This window comes from Dipodomys spectabilis, unplaced genomic scaffold, assembly GCF_019054845.1.
Source record: "Dipodomys spectabilis isolate Male_0828 unplaced genomic scaffold, ASM1905484v1 ptg000026l, whole genome shotgun sequence".
Taxonomy (NCBI): domain Eukaryota; kingdom Metazoa; phylum Chordata; class Mammalia; order Rodentia; family Heteromyidae; genus Dipodomys; species Dipodomys spectabilis.
The window spans coordinates 7,049,076-7,076,943 of NW_024870703.1; the positions used below are offsets into that span (position 1 = coordinate 7,049,076).

The window sequence follows — 27,868 nt, forward strand, 5'->3', positions numbered from 1 at the left end:
CACACACACACACACACACACACACACACACGAGCTGCTTTGGTATTTTCTGGGTCTAAAATTCAAATAAGGAGACTGCTTTCCTCATCATGTAAATGTAAGGCATACCAAAAAAAAAAAATCCAAAGCAAACAGATCTCCCATTTTTCCTCTCAATTTCTAACGGCTGTTAACTGCCCCTGAGCAAATCAGCTCGAGTGCTAAAGTAGTCACAAATTATGCTTGCTTTCTTAGTTAAAGTACTGTTCAATTTTCATGAACTCTGTGTACATATTAGTAAAGCATAATCTAATATAACAGGGTTTGAACTGTAATAGTATGGGAGAGAAAAAGGAGATAGCTTTTATAATTCTAAATAAAAAGAAATAATGACGGACTGATAGCTATTTCTACTGGGGGATATAGGTAACTCTTTGGCAACTAGAATAGGTACAATATTAGAGAGTATATATAATATCAGATGCATAAGAACTGAAAGTTAATATATGCAAACAACAGCAAGTAAAATAAATATCAAATGATTTATTTGCCCTGGCAAATCTTAATACAAATGGAAGAGAAAGAGATTTTGAAATTATTATGAAGTAAAATTTCTTATTGACTTGAGAAGTCCACAAAATATAGGAAGTTAATGAGAAGTGTCTATTAAAAAAATCTGCTGAAAGGAAAAAACCTACGTTGTTGTACACAATGAATTCATATATTTCTGGTTTTTCTTAATTACTCATCGTGTGTGTATGGAGGAACTCTTTTTTTTTAATGCCCCATGCTGTCTTTCTTTATATCAATTGTTACTCAGCCAGGAAAAAGGAATGAGCACAACAAACCCGTTTTCTATCTGAATAAGGATACTTCTGATGGCCTTTTCATTCCCATCAGTTAACAGAACTTCTTTGACATCTGCAGAAATAGCAACCTGAAAAAAAAAAAAAAAAAGGAGCAGAGCAAACAATGAGCAAATATGCTTGTCTGTGTGGAAGTGCAGACAGGAGTGACAAGCCTTCAGTATCATGCTTCCTCACCTATTTCTCTGTAACAATCTTCAATCTTTTTTCATTTTATGTCTGCATTATTTTAATCATTCAATCAAATCAGTCAATACTTTTATCATTCCATTTGCGGGAGCCTCTATCTTGCTATCATTCTGTTCGGTAATTGCATTGTGACAGCGGATGATGGTATTCTGAGAGGCTTTCATTTGTGGGCTTCTGTTTATCTAGTAGAGCCATCATACAAGGCTGTCACTCTGCCTTTCAGCTTGCTTCTGTCTGACTGCCTGATGCCCTTCATATAACTTTGCATTGCAGGCAGATGGCTTTGTGAGGGTAATTTTTTTGTGAGCTTTGACATGCTCGCACATTGGGCTGTAACCTCGACACATTGTATAAGAGCGACAGGTTTGTCAAATGCCAATCAGTGTAACAATATGCTTTTATTTGTAGAGACATAAAAACTTGTCTAATGCACTGTGCGGCTACATAATATCTCCTGAATACATGACTCAGAACCCAGAGAATGGGGAACGACGTTCCTGAATGGCCAATCTAATTCAAAAGAATCTAATTACTGAGCGCTCTGGATCATGTTTGTTGGTGTAATAATGCAGGCAAAACATTAGCAGCTATATCATGGTGCTCCAACTGTGATTCGCCAGGCTATTCCTGTATCTTAGCAAATGGGACTATAATCTGAAAAAAAAAAATGCTTTCGCTATGGCAAAGAAAGACTGTGCGAGGCCTGGAATGTCACAACAAGCGATATTGACTACACTGAGGTAAAATGTTTCTGCTCATCGAGGCAACCATAAAATCAATATGATCCGAAAGTAAGTCAATCTAGAAGGTCTCTCAAGACCCGGCAGCTTGACCGCAGCTGATGCTGTTGACGGTTCTCTGACCCAGCAGTTGGAGGCCCTGGAACATTTTTCCTTTTGTTCCTCCCTTTGAATGGGATTGGAATTGAGAAAAGACCTACCATGAGCCCAGCCAAGCATGTCATGCCACCCCCTAGCTCACACACAGCAAGGTCCCTGAAAGAGAGAAAAGAAATGGTAGAACCCATACAAATTAGATGAAAATGGTCAGAGAGATATATATGTTACAAGAACAAATTGCCATCTGCAGTAAGAACGGCACTACCAGGAAGTTGTGGAGACATGACTGGGCTACCTCATGTCGTTTTGCGTTTTAAAAATAATTATGAAATAGAAAAGTCACAAAGCAGGCAAATCAGTGGGGGTTCCCTCATTAGTGTTCACTGCAACATTACCACCGCTGAGCTGAAAAATCTGAGAAGGTTCCCTTTTTTTCCCTTGTCAATGGCGCTGTCTTTTAGAACTAAACTAGCTAGAGTAGCGAAAGATAATTGTTAGGAAAGGATAACATTGTTAATCCACATTCATGCCTTCAAAAACAGTTAGACAAGTAAATGTAGAATATGTATGAGTGTGTCTGTACCTATATTATAGTCACACACACAAACACACACATACACACACACAAATAAATGCAATCCTAAATTTAAAAAAAAAATCCTAAACAAGCTGAAACATTTTGGAAAGCTAAACCACCCCCATAAAGCACAATTACACAAAGAGCATTTAGCAATTAACACTTAAATCACAATTGACCCCCAACACAACACAGCAAATAAACAATGCAGGGACATAATATGGTTAAGCCAGCAAATCCAGGCTGAAGTAATGGACTGAGCTCTGGCTTCACTGCTTGAAAGTAAAGCAGCTCAGAGTTAAAGCTGACAGTCTACTGTGCCATTCTGCACTTACCTTCCCCTTTGTGCCTAAATATCAGCCCTCACCGTGTGACATTCTCGCCCTGGCCCACTGCTCGCTGATTGGAGCTCCAGTCAAGCTTAAGCACAGCGAGATGAGCAAATGCCAGGCTTCCAGGGCAGCTCTGCAGCCCAAATTCAAAACTGCCCTGTTCTTATTTTATATGCTTAGACTCTTAAGATCGTTTCTTCTCCTCAGTTAGGGAAGTTTATTACCTCAAGAGGAGACAAAAGGCAAAATTAAAAGGGCAGGGATTGGGGGGAAGGGGGGAGGAGAAGAAGCCAAGAGAGGACATTTATATTCGGAAATACATTTAATAAGTATTTAGTTGTTCAAAGTGATTATAGACTGGTTGGTAACGATGGACTTATAGAACTTAAAAAATACATATTATTGATCCAATCTTGCAAGTACATATTGTTAAAACAGACACCATGATCACTAATGGCTTTCCTAGAATCATAATGGGCTACTCAGGAAGTATACAATGGATGACTTTTCATAAGATGAGAAAATGAAAGACATGTAATTTCTGGGTCTACTAAAAATCTTTAGAATTTTTAAATAAAAGGAACCTTTCGTCTCTCTAACTTCCATCTATGGGTTGATGTACAATGCACAGTAACAGTTGAAAACATTTATTTCACTACTATGAATCTATAATAGTAATTTATATTTCCAAAATACATATTATCAAGTACATAAAAATACCTTTAAAACCAGGAGATGGCATCTTTAAATAATAGCTGTGAGGTATTTATCAAATATTCTGTAGTGACTTCTCTAGCAGAAGTTTAAAGAATGTCTTTATTGTGTGGGGTTTTTTTTTTTGACCTTCACAATCAGTAAGGATTGATTGGTGCTTCAGTTTTGTTTGCCCCAAATCAAAGTGAAATAAAATGCCTTGAGTGGAAATCAAAAGCCTTTGACATACAGCAAAAAGCTTGCTGTGCAATATTAGTACCCAAAGGCAATGCAGATTTCTTTTCAGAAGCAACATGTGTTTCACAGTGAACTAATTTCTTTTTTTAAAAACAATTTAAGTTGAAGGATGTAAACCAGGCTATTCCTAATATGCAGATTGAAGACCCATGATGGGCTAACAAATATCTTTTCAGCGTAGCTCTGTACCTGAATATATTACTGTGCTTGAGGCAGTAGTAAGCCAAAACCTCTTCAGACGGCCAGATGCCTAGAAAATACAAGAAGATAGATGTGTGGATTACAGAACTCCTTCTCTTATAAAATGGCTTTTAGAAATGATCCTCAGCACAAGTTATTTCAACTTTAATCAAACTTAACATTGTTATCACTTGTCACACATTCCAAATGAGTTTCTTTTGGTATTGTTGTTGTTGTTTTTATCATAGTAAGATTTATAATCCTTTCCCAAGGATAATGGTCAAATATTGCAAATAAATTTTACTAATTTTCAATCACAACACAATAGCAAAAACAGTAACAATCAAAATTCTAGATACCAAAAGTTAAGTTTTGATGATATTTCAAGTAAATCTTAATTATGCTTACATTAAATTAATATGCAGAAATTGAGAGCCTACTATATATGCAGCAACTATTAAAATAAATAAATGGAAAAATCACTTTCAGAGGCAAATAAAAACAATGACATTATATCCCTTATAACTTTTATCATAGTTTTAAAATATTCACAATTATTTTCTTTTTGGAATATAAAATGAAGACATTTTCGTTTCACCAACTATGACACAGCTTTAAATTCAACAAGAATCCTACACATTAAACTACATGAATGAATATTAAAAAATTATCACCTGCAAATTTATTTAGAAAACTTAGTTTTCACAAGTGGATATGAATTGCTTAGAGAAAAAGAAATATGGCTAGAAATGACAGATACTAGTGGTATCTTTATTTCTACCACCGGATGATCGAATTCTAAATGCTTACATTTATTTTTCTATGCCCTTTAGTATTTTTCCCAGGTTTTTACAATGAGCCTATATCACTCTGATATTTAGGGAAAAGTATAACCTTATAAAAATCATGTTCTCCCCAAGTAATCACACTCAATCATCAGGCAGGGCTCCAAGCACCCTGCACTTGCCCCAGATCTGGTTCTGGAAGAAAACAGCCAGTCCTCTCAGCCTTGATGACTCTGTTCATGGATTTTGATGTAGAGTTCAAAGATTTCAAAAAACAACAAACAAACAAACAAAAACCCCTAAAAACCCAACAGATGAATTTCCAGCTTTGAGGAATAAGAAATCCAAACATTTCAGAGAAGAGGATGTCAAGGAAATGTAGAAAAGATGCAATGGGTAAATCTATGAAGAGGCTACTTGTAGTAGAAATACCCAAGCCTTTCTCAGCCTCTCTAGAATTTCTGAGAGAAATAGTTGGGGTCAAAACAAGCAACAAACAAATAAACAAAAGAAGTGTTTAAATCCGATTTAGGGAAAAGTCAGAAAGGTAACCACTACCTCTGTTAAGATCATAGGTGCTTTAGAACCAAATTCTTTGTTGAAAGTCTGTACAGCTTACTTAAACTCTTTCTGCTCCACATCTGTCCAATATCACAAGTCTCAACCTAATATGATTATTGTAAGGATTAAATAAATAAAATATCTATGATACATTTAGAATAGTTCCTTAATTAAAATAAGCTCACTGAAAAAGAAAGTTGTTGATGTCACTCCCCTAGCAAAGGAGGATAGAAGAGTAGGAGAGAGAATGTATGACCACAAAACATGTATTCCAATAACAAAATTCTTATTTGCTCCTACTCGAGTTTTGCTATGGCCCCCAAATCCTAATACCTGGCATATATTCATATAAAAAGAACTCTACAAAGACCAAACTATACTATAAACTTCTCTGAAGAACCTAAGACAACATTCAATGTTAAGTGTATATAATCACATGAAGAATAATTTTTTTAATGCATTTAGTAAATGCCTGTGAGGTTTAAAAAATAAATAGGGGAAGGATATTTAGCTTATACTCAAGCCCTGGTTAAATACAAAAACGTGTCTTCTAAAATTCATAATCTTTCAAGTAGTTTTATAATTTCCTCAAAGAAGTACAGAGAATAAATTTTAATTAAATTAAATACAAAAAAATACAAAGGACATATTTAAAAAATCACCCGTTGGAAATACAATCACTGTTAACATTCTGACATGGTTCCATCTTCCTAGGTATAAAGATATTTCACACAAGTGGGATCTTCTCAGTTTAGGCATATGGCCTCTAATATCAATAAAATACACTGCCTGCATTACTGTTTACAATGATTGCTTAGATTCTGTGTGCTCACTGGAATTCATTTACTCTACTTTCTCTTGACAGATATTTAAGTTAGTTTCCAAGTTTTTGATACTATGGATTATAAATACTAGCATATTAAAAAGAAATCAGAGAACAATAAATATTCTTGAGGATGTGGAAAAACTAGAACTCTCATGGAAATGATGCAGCTTCTTTGGAAAACCACCTATCAGTTTCCCCAAAAGTTAAACTTAGATTATCAACCACCCCAAAGTACATAAACAAGAAAAATGAAAACATGTTAATTCAGAAATTATACAGTGTCAATATACTAGAAAGATACCTACATGCCCATGTTTATTGCAACATTGTTCACAAAAGCCAATCTGTGAAATCAAATGAGGTACCCAACAACGGTGCCCAGATGAATGGATAAAGAAGGTACAGTACATATATACCACTGGAAATTACACAGCTATAAAGAAAAATGGAAAAAAATGTAATTGAAGAACACCATGTTGACTGACATAAGCTAAGCTGAAAAAGCCCAACAGCATTTTTGATCATATTTGGAAGCTAGACCTGAACATAATATTCATGCATGTTTACATTCATATATACAGAGAGAGTGAGAGAGATTGAGAGAGAATCAGCATGATTCTACTTACAAGACTATTTAGTAGGATAAAAGGAAGAGGATAAAGGAAAAGGATGATGGGGAATGAATAGTTCCAAAGTACATTGGCACTATGGATGAAGATGGCATAAGGAATCTCAATGAAAGCCATGGATCAATGGGGTAGGAGGTGTTGGGGTCAGGGAAAGAGAAAGCGATAGAAAGAATTATTTCAATAATTTATGTCTAAAATAATTTGTCTAAAATACTATAGGAAATCTTATACAGTTAGAAAAGGAAAATAAAACAGACATTTTGCAGGGGGGGGGGTACCAGCGGGAGTGGGGAGGGTCAACAGAGAGAGGGTGAATAAGGTTGTAGTTTATTCACATGTATAAAAATAGACAATGAAACCTGTTGAAATTGTTTTAAGAAGGCATGGAAGGAGGTAAGGAAGGAAGAGTCATAGTAGGGTTGAGTGTGATCAGGATACACAATATACATGTACAGAAATGTCATAATGAAATACCTCATGCACAATTACTTTAAGCCAACAGAAATAAACTTGTACAGAGAAATTCATAGCCACATTATTCAGTTTTTTTTTTTTTTGGTTGGTCTTGGGGCCTGAACTCTGGGCCTGGGTACTGTCCCTCAGCTCAAGGCTAGTGCTCTACCATTTGAGCCACAGCACCACTCCCGGCTTTTTCTGCTTATATGGTGTTGAAGAATTGAACCCAGGGCCTCATGCCTACAAGGCAAGCACTCTACCACTGAGCCACCTTCCCAGCCCAAGCAACATCATTCAAAATAGCCAAGAAGTGGAAACAATTAGGACTGTTCTTCAACTAATGCACAGATAAATAAAATGTGCATTCTCATACAGTAGACTATTAATTGATAATAAAAAGAAATAAGATGCGGATGATCTACAATAGGGCTAGAACATGAAAACATACAGTAACTAAGAACCACATCTTGTCTATTTCCATGTATGGGAAATGTCCAGACTAGGAAGATCCACAGAGTGCAATGTGATGGCTGGTTAGGTGTCAATGGGATATGACTGCAAATGGGTATAAGATTTCTTTGGAGGTGATGAAATGTTCTCCAATTGATTGTGATAATGGTTGCATGCTCTGAATCTATATTGATTAGGACTGAACTGTGGTGTATGTGAATCATATCTCAATAAAGCTGTTACTTTAAACAAATTCTCTCATTCTTATTTGGGGAAATATAATATTATTTTAAAAGGCATTATACATACACATAGTTTAAAGAGCCACTGATTTCTATTAGAATAGTGAAGACAAGTAATAGTATAAGCACCTTTTCTCAGTATTTTTTCCCCTTCTCTAGAAGCTATTACTTTCAACTCTTAGCAGATTCTTAGGGCAATTACTGTCAGAGTTCTGCATAAAATGTTTTTCTACTTCTTGGGTTTTTTTTTTTTCCTACTGACCTAACCATGAAAGACAAGCATAATTTTTGCTTCTATTTCTACCTCCCACATCAAACATGTAATGTTCCTTATCCAGTCTCCACCACCTTCTCAATGTTGTTTATAATTATAGTTATGATATATACTTTGAATCTGATAAGACAATCCTCACTGGTTTTTTAAAATGTTTTTTTATTGTAAAAATACTGTACATAGGGGTTACAATTATATGAGCAAGGAATGAGTACATTTGCTATCAAGCATTGTTACCTCCTCTGCTTTTCCCCTACCCTCCCACCTCCACAACTATTCCCCCCCCCCTTGTCCCTGTCTAAATTGTAACGTTTGTTTTCCAACATAGTGTCTTGTACATCTTATTGTTACGATAGGTCAACCTGTATCCCTATTTAAGCATTTTGTTTTTTCCCTTCCCCTCCCCAAGCTAGAGAAATATATATATACAAAATGCAGGGCACCGATATCAAATACAGTGAAAATGAGTTATGCCATGGGGGAGGAACATACAAAGAAACAAAAAAAAAAAATCACATGGTACATTATAAATACGTTAGAAACAATATCAAGAAAGAAAAAACCAGTTGTGTCCCTATCTTGGGGTTCATTTTGTTTAACATCATCTTATCTGGTTGTATGTACATGCCTTTTTACCTTTTCTGCTTGTCCCAGACATATACTAGTTATTGTAAATAAGGGAAACCATAGAACTTATGTTTCTTTGGGCCTGGTTTACTTCACTTAATATAATTTTTTCCAAGTCTTTCCATTTCCTAACAAATGGGGCGATGTCATTCTTTCTGATGGAGGCATATAATTTCATTGTGTGTGTGTGTGTGTGTGTATACACACACCACATTATCTTGATCCATTCATCTACTTAGGAGAATCTGCGTAGGTTCCATATTTTAGCTATGGTAAATAATGCTGCAATAAACATAGTTGTGCTGGTAGCTTTAGTATAGTCTTGTTTGTGATCATTTGGGTAAATGCCCAAAAGTGGGATTGCTGGGTCATAGGGGAGCTCTATGTGGAATCAAAACAACACTGAGATTCCACCTCACCCAAGTTAGAATGGCTATAATGAAGAAATCTAATAACAACAGATGCTGGAGGGGATGTGGCCAGAAGGGAACTCTACTGCATTGTTTGTGGGAGTGTAAACTTGTTCAACCACTTTGGAACGCAGTATGGAGGTTCTTCACTGTTTTTGGGTTTTTTTTTAAATAGTAGGATCATGGAGTAAAACTCAGTACTGTAGCAAACCCATAGGTTTCTCTCTCATATGTAGATTTTTTGAATTTATAATTTTTATTCTATCAATTGCTAAGATGCATATCTAATCTTAAAATTCAGTTGTCAATTTCTCCTTTCAATATATTTATTCCCATCAGAGAATCTACCAACCCCATAAGTAACTTTCTCTAGAATTTTCTGGCCTAAGTGACCTCTGCTTGATGCACAGATGATAGGCCCAAATTAGTCTTGACCATCATTCCAGGCTTCCTGGTAGTCTACCCTTTGTCTCCTCCATTTTTGCTTACTTCCTCATTTGATTGCAACACATACTTTAGTTGTTACCATTGGAAAGGTAACAAACTATCTTGGAAACAACTAGCTTACTTGGAAAGGTGTGTAGGACACAAGTACTTGAGTGTTTTCATGATTCAGTTGATAATTTCAATCCAGAAACTCCCTATTCTCCAGTTCTTAGAAATTTTCTTGCTAAGTTAATTGGCTATTTCTTAGCTTTTAGTTTTTTTTTTCTGTTCTTTCTCTTTAACTCTTATTATTTGGATGTTGAATCTTGTGACCTTGTCCTCTAATTTTCTTGTCATTTTTCTTGTGCTCCATCACTTAGTGTTTTTTTACTTGTCAACTTTATCTTTATTTGCTTTTCCTTTACGCTTTTGTTGTTTATGGTATTTTCTGAATATTTGTTTTTTATAGCATCTTGTTCCTGATTGTATGAATGTAATATCTTAATTACTTAAAAACAATTCTAGTTTGTTTTAAATTTTCTGATCTTACACACAGTTTTCTAAAGTTCTCTTCTGCTTGTTTTTCCCGTCTGTCACATCAAGAGCTTTCCTGAGATACCTGCTAATTCTTTGTTGTCTCATTAAATGTAAAATGCTGATTGAAGTGAAGAAATGCTGAGTGTGTGGGAGCGTTGGTAGAGAAGGATGCAGCATTCATTCTGCAAAAATTCAGTTATGATTTCTGTCTTGTTGTTGGTGTTTTCATTAAGACTTCAGTTTAACTCTCTCTAAAAGATAAACCTCTTCCCCCCCCTCCTGAATACTCCGCTCACTTGTTTTAATATAGCAGGGATAGTGGTCTAGCACCCTGGAATATAACTAACTCTTAAACAACTTTCAATAAATTATCTTTACTTTCGTCCACTCAAATCCTACTTTTGTAAGTATCTGAGCCAATGGTTTTAGAAGTGTCAGTTTGGCTGATACTTCTTTTAAATAGATTTTATTTTCAAAGAAGTTAAAAGTGTACATAGCTTAAGAGCTATTGTGTTCTATTAAAATAGTTAAGACAAACAATAGTATAAGTCCCTTTTCTGAGTTTTTTCCCTTCTTTAAGAAGTGATTACTTTCAAGTTTTAGCAGTCATAGTCCATTCATAATTGCTTGTGAGGTTTCTCAAAGGAATTTTAATGCAACCTCCAAGCTTACCTAAAACCCAGAAATATATGATCTTTTGTGTGTAATTTTGTAGGATACCTGTAAAATCCAAGACTTGAAACTATTCTTACTTCTCCCCATGTATGTTTTAGCATAAACAGTTTTTCTCAGTGGTGGGGTTTCAGAACATTCTGGAAGGATGGTATTTCATGGATCAAGAGAAATTCATTGAAAAAGTAATGAGAATAAGTTTTAAAAGATCATACAAGCCAAGAATACTGATGCAGTATCCCAAGAGTTTTTGTCCTATTAATATTTTAAGACTTTATTAATCAATTATAGGTATTTCTTCCATATTCTTTTCACCAACTAATGGCAGAGTGGCCAAAGTATTGATCTAAAAGAAACACCAAAAGACATTTTAATTAAGTATATTCTAGATTACTTGCTCTCTAAAACATATGTCCAAAATTAGGACATTCTCTTGTTATTTGGAGGCATATACTTCTTATTCCTTAATGGTTACGGCATAAACCAAATGGATTTATTTATGGGGAAAAAAGACTTTCTTCATCCATTGGACCTACATAAAAGCTAAGCAAGAGTACAACTGGGGAAAAAGAATACTATATGAGACTTGGATTTCCATGATTACTTGCTTTCATCACATTTTCTTTCAATCCAAACTGGGTTCTCTGCCCATCTGTCTGTCAGAACTTGGACTGCTAAATCTGATGGACATCAAAAAGCCTGTAGCCAGCAGAAAGGGAAAATCAAACTATCCTTGTAGCTGGAAATAGTGAGTGGGAGAGTAGGGAATGTGATCTATTTAATGTATGCAACTACTTTGCTATTGTTATTTCTACTGTGGTAGATAGCTTAGAATTGTGTTCAATGTCAAGTTTTGAGGCTAAGGAAACAATCACTTTCCTTATTGATCTGAAAGCTAAGCAAATCCTAAACTTAAGTGATATGAGCATCCACTAGGTACAGGGCCTCCTATATAACTTCCATTGGAGAACATTTTGCTCTCCTACAGTTCTTTTTAGAGGTAAGTATTAAGGCTTTGATAGACAGTATCCAACACACAGAACTGCAGGATGCCTCCTCCTGCCCAAAGGGTTCACTCAGTGATGACAACATACCCACCACAGAAGTATGGCTTTTTTGTCATCAGCTGACATCCACTAAAGGCACACATTTCTCTGCCTTCCTCAAACTAAATTACCATGTGCACCTCACCAAAGTCTAAAGTTACGTCTTTTTCAAATATCTGAGACTCAAGCAGAGAGGCTAGCGTACTCTAAGCTAACCTGTGGAAACTATAGAAAAAGAAATATGCTGGTAGATGTTATTAAAATAAAAATCTGGAATGAAATTCTGGAATGGGTAGGTAGTTTCGTCAAAAACCCTCAGTATTTTTACGCTATCTCCTTTTCCTTTAATCCAGCTCACACTTGTGCTTTGTCACTGATATATCACCCCAGAGTGGGAGCCAGAAAGAGGCTCACAGGATGTTCCACAAATATTTATTGGGCACCAACTGTGTTTCAGATCCTGCAGATCAGCAAGGAATGAGATAGTATGGTTACTGATGATTCTGACTAGCTGGAGGAGGACTCCAATAAACAGTCCCACAAATAATGTGCCACACCGTAACTATAATAAATACTAAGCACATATCACATGGGACCTAATCTACTTGGGGCGAAGCTAGGAAGAGTCTAAGGAGACAGTCTCTGTACAAATGGCCTGACACTGAGATCCAGAGAATACAATCATGTAGAGCAAGAAGAGGGAGGACAGGGATGGAAAAAGTGGTTCATGGCGAATTCCATGAAATCAAGTTTTGAAAAGAGCAAGAACTGATGTTCTACAAGTGGAATTATAGAATGAATGAGAAAGGAATAAACTAGTAGAAGACAGACTGTAGCAGTGCTGAGAAGCCAGATCCCCATAGGCTTACAGGCTATACATTAAGACTTCTAAACAAGGGGTCAGAGGCATGACTCAGTTGGTAAAGTACTAGCCAATGAGTGAAAGCATCGGGTACTAATATTGGGTCTAAAAAGAAAAGGAAGAAAAGAATTCTAAGCCATACTCTATTTTGGAGGGTGCTTCCTTTCTTTTGCTCACTTTTAAAATAGTTATTATAAAGATGATATACAGATGGGTTATGGTTACATAAGTCAGGTAATGAGTACATTTCTTCTTGGACAATTATACCCCTTCCCTTCTCTCTCCCAGTTTTCCCCTCCTGTCCCTACCCACAAGTAGTATATAGTTCATTTTCAACATAGTGTCTAGCGAGTACTAAACCATACTTTAGAATAAATGATATAGTCTAGGTAGCAGAGTGGTATATCCAACTTATGTTAGAAGACAAGGCTACTGTGAGGAAAACAGATTGACAAGAGGGAGGAGGAAACAGGAGGAAAACAACATAGGAAGCTAGTACAATTATCCAGGTGAGAGCTGATGGTAGCTTTGGGTGATGGTTGGTGGAAATGAAGAAAAGTGAAATGACTGGAGATATATTTAGAAGGCACACTGACAAGACTTGCTAGTTAATTAGATGAAGGGGCGGCAAGGGAGAAGGAAGTGTCAACTGTGACTTAGGTCTGCTGCATGAATAAGTGGGAGGGTGATGTACAGGAGACACATATAGGATTTTTCTATAATTTTACATGAACAGAGGAGGCTGAACTCATGGCAGAATAAAACATCATCCAGGGATCTGGAGTCTGCTATTAACAAACTGGAAGATATTGAGAAGTATTTTCATCTTTTGGAGCTTCAGCATCCTCATCTGCAAAATGATAGCTTTGGGAATAGATTAAGTCCAAGGGTCCTTCAAGTTATAATAGAAAATAAGCTATCATATTTGGGGATAACAGGTGTATAACACTACCCAGTCATTGAATGTGATAAAGTTCTATGAACTTTTATCCCAGGCTGGCCTCTAGCTGTGATCCTCAATGTAGCTAGGATTATAGACTTCAGCTATCATACTTGGTTAAAACACAGTCTTCCTTTCTTCCTTCCTAAAATATTATATTATATATATTTATTACCATCAACTGGTTGCACAGGGTGGTAGTGTTCATTGTGAAATGTCCCTATATGTATATAATGTACCTTGATTAGACTCACTCTCTCCATCTTTACCCCTCATCCTATTCTTAACTTCTTGGCTCTGTTGCCTTCCACTAGGTTATAAAACCAAGGGTTCATATGAATTGCTCTGCAATATTACTTCTTCTCATGAAGAAGCCAACTGAACTACAAGAAGAAACAACAGGCTGAAGGTGTGACTCAAGAGGTAAAGCATTTGCCTAGCAAATGCAAGGCCCTGAGTTTGAGCCCTAGTACTGCCTAGTATAAACTCATTTTAAACAAAGCCATCTCAATTATTCCATATATATATATTCATCTTTTAAAAAAGAAGGAAAAGAAGTAAACATTATATTTAAGAGCTGGCTGAGAATCTCAATTGGGCAAAATGGCCAGGGCTCTATCCTTTCCATCTCTCCTCTCATCATTATTCATTGACATGAAGGAAACATGATGGTCTGTGCTCCAGAAATTTCTACTGCTGCAGATACTTGGGCAGCTCACTGCAACTAATGTGGAAATGGAGTTCTAAGCACGTCCTGGTTGTAAACACAGCAGTCTTGCTCTGTCAGGGCCATCTACAAATGTCTCCAGCCAACTTGTACGATTGTCTTTAACACCCTTTTTTTTTCTTCTTTAAAGAAATGAATTTGATTTCATTTTCCTTCCCCAGTTTTCAAATAGTCATTAAAAATTAAACAACACTGAGAAAAGCCTTTTGTGATTATAGCCTTCATTCTCCTGCAACAAACTGGATCTATAAATTTACGTACCATTGTAGATGTAAATTACAGAATTTATATTCAACTATATTAAAACATCTATTCCAAAAATGATTACCAGTTGTGAAAAGCAGACAGGCTTATCACTTGCTGTCAGTTGTTCATGTCTAGTTAAGCAATAATGTGCTAAAACTGCTCTTTTGTTTTGTGTAAGAATTTTGGCAATAGAAGAAATGAACACTCGGTTAATAAAAACTCAGGCTGCTTTTTGCTTTGATGGAGGAAGCAGCTGCCTGTTTTCATTTGCTGCAGAGCAGCAAAACCCATCAATATAATAAGCAGCTTAGATGCATCCATCCACAGCATCTGTAAGGATATAGGGCTATTCGCTCAAAACCAATCCCTGGTTTAATTTTTAACAAAGATGTGTCTGACATACTTCGAAAATGTATTATAATAGGTGTTGAAACATGGACAATTTCTTTCTTTTAACTACTTTTTGCAGATTTGAAAGGTTAGTATATATAGCTGAGTGATTGCAATGATAAGAAATGAACCAAACTGTGAGGCCATCCTAAAACAAGGACCAGTGAACAAGAGAGTAAATCAAAACAGTTATCTGGTTCCCTTCAGAATGGGAATAATTCATTTGAAGGTGATTTCATTTATTTATTCATTCCACATATTTACTGAACACACACATTTATGTGTATTCATCACATATATTATATATATATATATATATGTATGATGGTGTGTGTGTGTGTATTTCACTGGCCTTTACACCGAGGCCATAGTCCCTTCTTTAGGAGTTTAAGTGAAACAACGTGGTAAGCACAGTGATGCAGATACCCATTTTTAATATTAGTTTTTTATTTAACAAAATTCAAAGGGGCATGCAACATAGTGGAAACCATTTAACATAAAAATTAAAAATCAAATACTGTCTCCTCTATTATATAGTCACACACTTCATTAGGCATACCTTGAAGAAAAGACGATCTGATAAAAAAATTGAATTATGTTTAAACACATGTCAAACTGTTTATTAGTGTAGTCAAGAATTACCATACTTTGGAGAGAAAGTTTGAAGATTTTAAGTTTTGTTTGGACAGCCTTTAATTTTTACAGTAACACTTTTACATGATTGTGAATACACTACACAGCAAATCTAGTAGAAAACACAAACTTTAAAGCAACTTATAATGTAACACAGTATGCTTTGGTTAGAAAACATGCTAAGAGATTAACTGATTTTAGTGCTGGGGGATATTCCAAGAAATCAGGTGATTGGAGATCCTCCTTTTATCTGATTCAATACTGGATAAGGGAACAGTCTGGTAGACATGATATTAGCTTCTCTGGACAGTATATTTAAATGATCATACATTTTCCCAAACATTAAGAAATGGTTCCCATAAATATAGAGTTAAGGGCTTTCATTTTTCAAACATGTTCATTGCAAAGTCTATTCACATTGTTGGGGCTGTTTCTTTAAATGAATGTTTTATTTGGGGAATAATTTTAGATTTATGGAAAAGTTGCAAATATGGTACAGACAGTTTCTGAGGTTCACTCAGTTTCTTCAACTATCAATATCTCACAATTCTCAAAACCCAGAAACTTGTATGAGTTCATTACTATTAGCTAAACTCAAGGGCTTGTTTTCAGTGGAAAGGCTACTATTTAGATAAAAGGTCTCTGTTAGAAAGTATCAAAATTGAACTTAAAAAACAATACTAGTATTTAGCCTATCTTTCCCTTAATTTTCTTTTTGCTTCTTCTTAAGTTACTCTAAAGAAATTCCTATCCAATTTAAAAGTTAAAACAGGAAATAAAATACATATATTTCAAGGCTTGAAAAAAAATCTGACCTCTTCAAGAGCACTGTGGAGCCAAGTGAAGCCTTGGTTCCCCATTCCATTGTTGAACCAGGCAGAATATTATTTCTAAGTCATTATTCACATAGAAATTCTGATTGCCCTATTCAATTAATACTTTCATATCACAGTGTGATATGGGCCCTATAACCAATCTTGTGGCAGCGTGAGTTAAGAACCACAAAGAAGTCAGGAGTCATTATTTTTCACCCATTTGGAGTGTTTATAAAGCATTCAGTATGAACCCTCTCTTCTCTCAGTCTGCTTCCCTCCTCTGCCCCACTGCTTAATGGCTGAGTGCAGGGCTTCTAGAATCCTGTAGAGCTTCAGAAGGCTAGGTACTGGCTAATAAGGGTTCCTCCAACAGCAAGCTGGAAGCAATGTCTTTGGGGAGATTCTCACTCTCTCCAACTGGTGGCCAACTATTGGTGTCTTTGTCTGGGTGACTACTGCAGCATCACCAGATTGACAGAATTCTCTGTTTCAACTATAGACGGGACCCACAGAAAAGACAGAGCCCAGTACTGGCTCCAGTGAAGCCCCTCACTATGTCTAGTACTTTCCTTCCTTGATTCCTCCAATTTCTCTTCTATTCACCTTCTCGTCTCTCTTTTTCACCTTTTTACATCCCAGCTTTAATGACCTCTTCTGCTTAAATGAATCATATTTTGACAAAGAAATCTTGCTAATATCCCCTTCAATGTTTATTTAAATAACTTAGATCACTGGGTTCTGGTGGCTCATGTCTTGTAATCCTAACTACTCAGGGGGCTGAGATCTAGAGGATCATGGTTTAAAGCCAGCCTGGGTAGAAAAGTCCATAAACAGTCCATATCCAAGATAGCCAGCAAAAACCCAGGCTGAAGCTCAAGCTCAAGGCCTTGAGTTTAAATTTTAATACTGGGAGGAAAAAGATCTATTTGATCTATTTCTTTGACAACATTGTCTTTGAGCATAAAGGCCTTGAAGGAAGGGAGTTCATAGATTCCTTCATGGTAGACATTTATAGCCAACTGCTATCCATTTTGGAATTCAGAATAAAAACTAAGCCCTCTTCTTTTGCAAGAAGGGATTTATTGAGTTTTAAAGGAGGCATTTACTGAGGATCTGAATCTACTTGTAAATGCAATCACACATTAGTTTTTGTGTGGGTAAGTTTCTAATTGGAATCAATTCACTTTCACCGGCTTTCTTACCTACACCCATGATCTGGAAACCTGGCAGAACAATTATTTCAAGACAGGATAGATATTGTGGCTAGAAAGGCTGTCCTGGTCCCAAAAGGTATATGCTTACAACTCCCCAAGCCAGCAACCATGAATTCATATGTAATACATCATCTCTCTCTAAGTCAATCCTTTCACTTTGTCCAGTAGAGCCCATGTCATGGGTCTTCATGTCTGGGTTTTATCTGTGGTATATAGAAATGGGTAGGTCTCTAATCAGAGGAGCCTTGAATGAGAGGAGCTACTTGAGAGATAAAAAAATTTATTCTGTCTGACGTTTCTTTTTTGGCTCCTTCTCTTTGCTCTGATAAAATTTGTAACTTTAACCCATATAGCAAGAAATGTTTTCTTGGAGAATCACAACACTTTAAGAAGGGCCTTCAAAATATACTGTTTAAACTGAACCATGGCTCTAACTTGACACCACAATTATCTTTATGCTGGGGAAAATACAAAAATTCTAGAGTTGTTATATTGTTATCAGCCTTTTCACACCAGGACACAAGAGTGTTCTGAAGTTGAGATCAAAGTGCACGAGCTGAGTTGTTGAGAGCAAAGAAGTCATCACGGTCCCTATGGACTCATGCTGGACTTCTCAGGACTGCAAACAGATTTTCTTCTCTCTCCAGCAGCAAAGTTCATGTTATCGTGAACTCCATCATTCCTCTTCCTTGGTCTCACCCTCAACAAATGATTGAAACAATGGCCTAGAGCTCAGACCATTGTATTTAAGCTACAATTTATTTCTCATTTGCTTATGTTGCCAAACAGCACTTTACTGATTTTTGCTGGGCAAATGCTATTATACAAATCTAAATCCTTTCTTACCATGGTTGACATAAAACAATTTTTGGAAGAATATAAAATACTGTTAACAAAAATACTGCTTATTATCATGGACATATTTGACTACTCCTTTTCTAGTGTACTTTAGAGAAATATTGATTTTTACAAAGAAGGCCTTAAAGAATTAAGTGGGTGTTTTCGTTCTGTTTTGCACATGGCACAGTATGTTAATGGTCAAGTTTGGATTGGAAGCTTAGTTGCCAAATGCCTTACCTGGGTTTTCTTTCCAGAATGAGAAACTTGAAAGATAGTGAGAGAGTTCACTTCTTAAGGAGTGATTTTTTTCTTTAAAACCTTACAGGTAAAAAACCAGTGTTTGAAGATATGGATCCTACTCATTCCAATTTCAACAGAGTCACATGCACTTAAGCAATGAAACTGAAGTCATTTTTTGGTTCCTATTTCTCAATAAGGAGTTTTATAGAAACAGTGCCTTGTTTCCATGCCCTGACACAATCGCAGGTAGAAGTGTCTGAAGATAAACTCAGCTGCAGCTTACCCAATATGAAAATCTCTGAACTGAGGCCAGGAAGCAAGGTACAATCTTCAAAATAGTAACACCCACCCATCCCTTGCACTGGAATTATAATGATTATATGTTTTGCTTTATATAATTGGTCTTCTGTGTGTTTTCAGGGAATTTAGCCTTTAAACAATCATTAGCCTTACTTACTCAAGTATCTGTATGTCATTTATCTTGCAAATTCCTAACAGATTCCCAAAACTTTACTGATTACCAGCAACCAAATCATAATCATCATAATAATAATCTTATTTTACATTGTTGTACTGAGGGAGAAAGAATCATGTAATATATACAATTTTCACCAACACCACAGCATTGAGAAATGTAATTTTCTGTGTATTCTCTTCTAAGAATACTTTCAATATTTCTGGATTGTCTCTGTACTCAGGAACAGGATTGAAATCTCCACTTTGGTATTTATCTGAGTCTGTGATAGCTCAGTCGTCTGCCGCCAAATGCCAAGATAGGGGAATCTCATCATCCAGAGACTAGCTGCATGATGGGCAGTTAATAGATATATCAAACCTTAGGATATATGCTAAGCTGAAGAGATGATTGGTTGGTTGATACACTGATTGATTAGCATAGGGAGAATGGGTTTCTTCTTGACAACCTAAGATTATGCTTCAGCTAAGCTCAAATTGCTTACACCTCTTCTATTGGGTTTAAAATTACAGTCCTGTCATCTAAAATCTCTCTTCAATGAAATTTTTACCATATATAAAAATTAAAGGGAAAAAGAAAGTAGGTGCACTGGATAAGAGTAAATGGAGTAGATAGATTTCATGCTAGTGTTGTTGCTTTCACTAGGAAAAGTTGATATGTAAATCCCACTGAAAACTGTTACACATTTCATCAGTGATTACTGAATATTATATGCTAATCTGGGGGGGAGTTTAGTATGTTCAAGTCAGTGAACAATATATTTTCATTGGTTAGATCCACCTCTTCCCCCCCACCCCACCCCAGGTAAAACCAAGAGTGAAAGGAAAACCCTCTACTACTCTCCAAGGTCCAAAGACCCCCACTTTGGACTTTGAGTATTTTTAACTGCTGGCATGCCTTTTGAGGAAGGCAAAGAAAGGGTGGTTTATGGGGATTAGATCTGTATTTGAAACAGCTTAACACAAGCAGTAACTTCTTTAATTAGCAGTAATGATTCCAAAGACAGTCACATGTACATCTTGAGATATTTTAATATTGTGCCTGTTTCCCACACAAGTGGAATCAGATTAGCTTCACAATGAAAAAAAAACCAACAACAACAACAACAGATCAATGGAAGAAACACAAATCTATTCTTTCAAACTCAAGCCTGATTTTTAAGTAATATTCAATAATAATAATAAAAACAAACTCATAAAGATTGCACCAAGGGAAAGATTTCAGGTTTTACAAATACCCGATAATCTTAGTTTACAATAAATTCATTAAAGGTAAACTTGGTTTATGATGTACTGTTTAAAGATTCCATTTCCTTGTATTATGAATTACCAGACTGGCTAAAGAAAGGACCTTGCTCTTTCCTTCCTCCCCATCCTTCCCCCTGCCTTCCCCCCCCCCCCACAAAAAAATGCTGGTAAGCTTTAATTCAGCACTTTGAAGAGCACCCCCTCCTCTGCCTGAGCAAATAAGGATTTGGTTGCTGAATCACACTGGATAAGTGGTTCATTGAGAATGTTAAAATCTGCATTAATAAATAGGACTGGGCTTCTCGGATTTTCCCCCTTCCTATCAGCTATGAGCGGTAGGGGATCAGCTGCAACTAAAATCCCCAGCTGAACAACCCACATACAACTCAGTGAGCAGACTTAAAACAAGGCCATTTATTGGTGACTGTTATGCAAACAAAGCGTCCAAGTCTTAGAAACAGATGTCAACTGAAGCATATGCTTACTGTAAACTGGAATTTGAATCTCTTTATAAAAATAGACATAAATGGGCCTTCAGAAAGTAGACTGCCTCTTGTTGTCTACCAATGCCTAACTTGATTCAGCCTAAAGCTTTTAAAGAGATGAATAGACTGATATGTGAGGGCAAAAGAATAAAAGTTAAAAAAAAATAAATTGGAAATAAATGATAACATGTTGGAGCAGTTCCCAGAAGCAATTTTACAGATTTTTTCCCCCTTCTAAAAACACAAGACAGGAAGTTAAAAGCTTAGTTAGTACAGGTCACCCATGGCATGTCCAGTTATCATTTCCTAGCACTTAGGGTGGAAAAGAAACAACGTTCAGGTGGCAAGTTTTATAGTGCATACTTTCTACCCTTCCCTCTCTCTCTATCGCTCTCCCTTACCTCTTCTCACATCTTGATGTCTTTTAAATGTCACTTATTTTACATGAGGCGGTTGGTGGAGACATGAGTCAACAGCAATCAGAACCATTATCCCCCGCAGCGAGTCCTGGTCTTAATGCATTGTGACACCTTTGCTGGCCAGCCACCCATTTACCTTTCTGCTTCTTAGGGAATTAAGTGGCATCATGTGAAAATGGTTGTGATATGAACAGCATGGGCATAACCGGTATTAAATTTACCTCTCAGCCTAAGTGAATTTTCCTCACATGTGACTAATCAAAATGAAAGCTTGTGGACCCAGGCTGAGCTGGCCAGCACTTCCCCACCCCTGGGACCAGGGCTATTTTGTTTTATCTCTTTGTACAAGCTGGCAGAAGTTTAAAGTGAAGGGGATAATCCAGTGCTGGTGTTCTTTATGAAATAACATCCTTACATGAAGAGGCTTTTAACTGTCTGTCGCTGTCCTCTCAAAAAAAAAAAGAGTGTGACAATCTCATTTTGCTGAGCACCCTCCCATGAAAAGGGAAAATAATAGCCATGGCCGCCATGGCCAGCACTGACCTTACATGATCCATTATCCACTAAACACTTTAAAAGTCAGTTTTACATACACTGTGGGGAGAAATGAGGGAACTATCACAATCATTTTCACTTTAGTGAATTTGCCATCCATTTGAAGTCAGTCACTTGATATCCCAACACATCGAGCCAGTGTCACAGTGTAATGCAAAAGAAAACACAATTGATTAAAAGATGCCCAGCACATATACACTGGCACCCTACGATTTAAGACATTAGCTAGGAGTAATGGTAGTGAAAGCAATGGCTTTGTGTGAACTTTCTTCAAACTTGAACATAAGAAAAAAAGAACAGTAAAAAACTAAGTCCTTCAAATTTTTAGAAGTGCTTGACATTCCTTCAAAAATATGTTTTACTAACCACTTAGCGGAGATCAGTAGGTGCCAAAGGAAGTGCAGGCAGAGCAATTATCATCTTGCACAGTCAGCCTGATGCTTATTCACAGACAAGAGTGGCTTGCATTCTACCACGAACCAACTGTGCATGTTGCTGATAATAGAGAGGAGAGGTATTGCTAAATTGGTACTGAAATAGCACACCTCGTTTACTTCCAGCAACTTATTTGTGGAAAGCAATGAAGGCAGGAATGTTTTCTCTCAACCTCAAGAATACCCAACTCATTGTTAACATTGAAATTAGTTTTCTGGCATGGTGCATGCTATGCATTCACTTTTCCTTAAATAGGAACTTCCGTGCCTAGAGTATAACTCTAATAACATTTCTGTCCCATTGTGGATAATGCATCACTCTATTAATAAATCATCTAGAAGTCTGACTAATAATCAAAGTGTTGGTCACTTTACAGTTCTTCACCCAGAAGTTCAAAGTCAGCTTTCTTTCATTTGGTAGTATATTTCTTCTTCTTCTTCTTTTTTTTTTTTGGTCCCGTCGTGGAGTCTGAACTCTGGGCCTGGGCGCTGTCCCTCAGCTCTTCAGCTCAAGGCTAGCGCTCTACCACTTGAGCCACAGCGCCACTTCTGGCTTTTTTTTTCTTTTTGCTTTATGTGGTGCTGAGGAATCGAACCCAGGGTCTCATGCATGCAAGACAAGCGCTCTACCACTGAGCCACCTTCCCAGCCCAGTGCATTTATTCTTGACTATCGTGCGCTGAAAGCAAATATAAAGAGTGAGAAATGAAGGCAGAAGTAGCTGAGTGTGTGGTAGCAGTCACACTGTCATAGATTCAAATGGTAATTGCCAAAGTTTCTGAATCACATTTATAAAATTTAATTTTAGTTGTTTAGAGTGTTGGGCAGACACACACACACACACACACACACACACACACACACACACACACACACACACAAAAAAAACAACCAAGGAAGTGTAAATGACATTATTTACTTGCAGTCCTTCAAAACTTCTGAGTTTGACTTTGAGTTTTCAGTTTCATCCTGAACTTCCAGATCCTACTCTAATAGTCAACTTGGAAGAAATCAAGCTAGTTATTCTGAAAAGCCTGAGGAATCTGATGTATAAAGTGTGAGGAGGAGGCTGTTGAGTTTCTTTAGGGACTAACTCAACTTGAAAACATGTCTGCTACTGGGTTTCTAGGGGTTTTCTGCTCAATAAAGAGTCTAGAAAACCAAAATTAACAAGTAGAATGAAAAAAAAAATGAGGTTTGGTGTAAGATACTAAGGAAAATTGAATAACACTGCCATTTTCACAAAACATAGACAGAATACCAGAGGCAGCCATTTTTAGAACTCATTAGGCTGACAAGAGATGGGAAAGGGGATATCAAGAGAAGAAAATACTTAAAAGACATTTTACAAGCATTTGTACTTATACTGTAAACCATGAGAGAGAGAAAAAAAACATGCACAAATTATCACAACGTAGTATGTAAGCCACTAAGTTAGCACTGAATAGTACCTTCTCCTCCCCTCCCTGCCCCTGCTGTGTATGTGTGGGAAAAAGAACACCCAAACAGTTGATCTTCAGAATTTGATTGCATACCTCAGAAGTGAGTCAGAAATAATGAATCCACCTCCAATTTTGGGGCAGGTTGGTCATTTTAGATCTGCTTAAAGCATTAGCTTGAAATGAGTGTGGTACCAAGGGGTCACGCTACCCACTGATAAGCAAACAGCTTCTTGATCTCAGGTAGGTTCTGCAGTAAGCTTGGGAGGTGGGGGGGGGGCACTCAGTAAGGTTTAAGTCTCTATATCCATGGCTATGTCTTAATGTCTAACATGAGATGGAATGCCAACATCATTTCTATTTTCAACACCAACTTAATTTTTCTAAATGCTACATCTTTTATCAGAAGAGCATCAATGCAACTCTTTTTCTATGCCTACTTCTTAAAAAAAAAAAAAGAAAAGAAAGAAAAGAAAATCACTCTCCAAAACATTCATTAAGATTGCTTGAAGTTTTATGGTTGTAAAAGTTTTCTGAGCCTAGCAACCTACCTAGGTAAAGAATAGGTCTGGATTCATACACAGAATGTCCAAATAATGTGCCTGTTTTGAGGATCAAATGGTGTTTGGGACATGGTGAGTTGAAAGCAGTAGGAAGATAAACTGGTCAGATCCACTGGAAACATGAACTAGATTCCCCATCAAGGCTGAAGGCTGGATATGAACCGAAGAAACAGCCATAAAGAGATTACAAAAAGAGACTATGAAAGTGGAGCAAGCACAGGGAAGGAGGAGGCAGTAAGACTACAGATAGAACTTAGAATGCCTCTCCACAGGGAAAAGTTGTGTTGTATCAATGAGTTGGTTCACTGCCTCAGCCACAGCCTCACCAATTGAAAATAAAGATGATTGAAGGATTAGCAGATAAAAGAAAGGAGGTATAAATATAAAATGGAATGCCAGTTTCCACAGAACATGAATGAGGCTTGAAAACCTTATGCTAAGTATTTCAAGCCAGTCACAAAGGAATATCCAATGTGACTGTGTCTATATGAGGTACCTACAGTGAAATTCATGGAGACAGAAAATAGGAGGGTCACCAAGGTGTGGGGTACAGAGAATAGTGAATTACTGTTTATTGAGTATAGAGTTTCAACTTCTAGAGAATATGAAAGTGAGGGTTCTAAAAATGATGTGAAGGGACCTAGTGCTAGTGGCTGGATACCACTAGCTACTCAGGAGGCTGAGATCTGAGGATCACAGTTCAAGGGAAGTCTGTGAGACTCTAATTTCTGATAAATTACCAAAAAAAGCCTAAAGTGCAGCTGTGGCTCAAGTGGCAGAATGCCTTGAGCAAAAAGCTCAAGGACAGTGACACATACACACACACACACACACACACACACACACACACACACACACACACACACACTCTGATGTGAATGTTAATACCATCAAATTTTACACTTAGATGGTCAATTTTCTGTTATATGTATCTACCATAATGAAAAATAAAATCTAGATTTTAAACAGAGATAAGAATATCTAGTAGGACTGATGTGAGAAGAACATAATATATAAAATCTTTGGCACCATATCTGACATGTAAGTTGTCTTAACAGTAAATACTGTTTTATTTTCCTCTGCCACTGGAAAGGAAGAAAATAAGGCAAGGAAGAAGAAAGGGAAGGAGAGAAGAGTAAGAAAAGGGGAATGGAAACCAGAAAGGTAAATATTATGGAAATAAAAAGAAATGTATTTCCAAGAGGAAGGAAGGAAGGAAGGAAAGAAGGAAGGAAGGAAGGAAGGAAGGAAGGAAGGGAGGAAGGAAGGGAAGGAGGGAGGGAGGGAGGGACAGAGGGAGGGAATAGGAAAGATTGTGGAATGTGATAATTAAAAATTATTGAAACCTGCTGAATGAGCTTCATTAGAGTGCAGAGACCAGTAGAATTTACGGGAATGAGAAATAACCAGGATTCAAGCAGACAAAGTCAAGGAATTCAGATTTATATTCTAAAACCTTCAGGAATGTAGAAGAAAAAGATAGCAATTCCAGGAAATATAACTTAAAGGAAAATTCCTCCAGCTACAATTTGCTGGATTGCCTTTTTTTTTTTTTAAAGATGATAAATTCGGAACACGCTGGTAAACAGAAGTAATTAGAGGAAGGGAGAGGTAAAAGATGCAAAAGAAAGAACAAAAAGGAGAGAATGGGATAAAGACCACAGGTGAAGGATTTAGTTTAGGAGAAGAGGGCGTCACACCTTAGGCTGGGAGAGAAGTAGAAAAGATTAGATTGATAGTTGGGCGTTTTTTTTTTTTTTTTCCCCTTGAGGGGAAGAAATCATTATATGCCAAGAATGAGAGGCTATTAGCAGGGTAGAGAAACAACAAAGCTGTATAATCAACTCTTAATTATCAGCATTTTGGTTTATCAGCTTCAAATCTTGCTTTCAAGCAAGTTAGCACTTACTCAGCTTAATTACTTGCTTTGTTAGCATTTCAAACTCAATGTAATATAACTTTGTATGTGGCCTCCAGCTCAGTGGGGAAGCATTTTGACACCTGAACACTTAACCACTTCCGTGGTTGGGGGAAGGAAGGATTTACAGTAGGGCACTTTGGCTGAGGTTGGGGGCTTCGCAGCAGTCTGAGAGACAAGCAGTTAAGCTTTCCAGGTGTTACTGAGTGTTTTTTCATTGTGTGGAGCCATTATTTTGTTCACGGCGATTTCTCAGATCAGATATATCTATTTGTTCAGTCATTTATTCGACTAGGGTTTATTGAACCCCAGTTTTATGCCAGAGTCTGTGCTCTGAGTTTTGGATACTAAGACATCTCCCGCAGTCAAGGCACTTGTAGAGAAGGAGGATGGATGGTTAAACAGATCATTACAATACAAAGGAGGTAATGGAAAATATCAGATCTAATTGTAAATTGCAACAATAAATCACAATAGGGCCCATCCCATGATCAACTTTTCCTTCTTAAAAACTTAAGCAGGAGGAGTGGCTTAAGTGGTAGAGTGCTTGCCTAGCAAGTGTGAGGTCCTGAGCTCAAACCCTAATAACTGAAAGCCTCCCAGAAAAAGAGGAAGAATGCTATAACAACAATGGCCTGATTATAATCCAGTCGATTTATATGCGGTAAGGTGGAGCAACAAGGTTTCATAATGAATTCAGTGAAACAATGTCAAATTTAGTCATTCAGGTATTCCATATAGACTTCTGTTACTGGGGAAATGTACCTACTTTCTTTTTCCTTCAGCAATACTGAAGGTTTTGGTGCACGGAAACAGCAAACATACTTTCAATCTTTTCTTTTTTCACTGTGAAGATTAGGTACATTGCTGATCTGGTGTAATGTGAAGATCCCTAAGAGGCCTGGGTCCAACTAAGCTTTGGATTGTCTCAGTCTAAGAGCTTTGGATCCCGAGTGCTGGGTGTTTAAAGGCTTCTTAGTAAGGTTCAGCTATTTGCTCCCACCCTGAAGATGTATTTGACTATTCTCAATGCCAACATCAGTATTTAAATATCTTTATTTTTCTGATGAGCTCCTTGCTTTGTTCTCCAGTCTCCATATTCTTTCTTTTTCCCTTTTTCTTCATTTTCATTTGTCTGGTTTTTTCATCCATTCTTTAGTGTACATACATAGGTTTTGTAGCAAGTGTCTTGGGTTGTACAGCTTCTACCACCAAATCAGAACCCTTCCTATCCTTCTGAATCAGTCGACTACACTGGACACGGGTACTCTATAGGTCTTAGGTACAGAATTTTAACCATCCTCCTGCCCCCACCCTACCCCGAATTGCCCATAATGTCCTTTTGTGGTTCTTTGAGAAAGGGTCTATCTTTGTAGCTCAGGTTGGCCTGAATTTATGATCTCCTTGTCTCAGCCTTTCTAGTGCTGGGATTAGTAGCATGCACTACCATCCTTGACTCCACAGTGCCCAAACAGTTTCATACATATGAAGATACTCTTAAATCTACCTGGAAATACACAAGTGACTGAGATCATTACTCCTTGCTTTAGCACTATTTCAGTGTCTAAAGTT

General features: G+C 37.0%; 1 protein-coding gene across 2 annotated transcripts in view; it reads right to left on the reverse strand.

Moving 5' to 3' along the window:
- Positions 1-27,868, reverse strand: part of Camkmt (calmodulin-lysine N-methyltransferase) — a 355,009-nt gene that overhangs the window by 42,509 nt on the left and 284,632 nt on the right. The window contains exons 4-6 of one of the 2 annotated variants that reach the window (XM_042675542.1): positions 3,923-3,983; positions 1,975-2,029; positions 853-916 (exon numbers count right to left, since the gene is read on the reverse strand). In XM_042675542.1, the coding sequence (XP_042531476.1) occupies positions 853-916; positions 1,975-2,029; positions 3,923-3,983 (180 nt within the window). The remainder of the gene's footprint in view (positions 1-852; positions 917-1,974; positions 2,030-3,922; positions 3,984-27,868) is intronic. The other variant, XM_042675543.1, reaches the window with a different exon arrangement.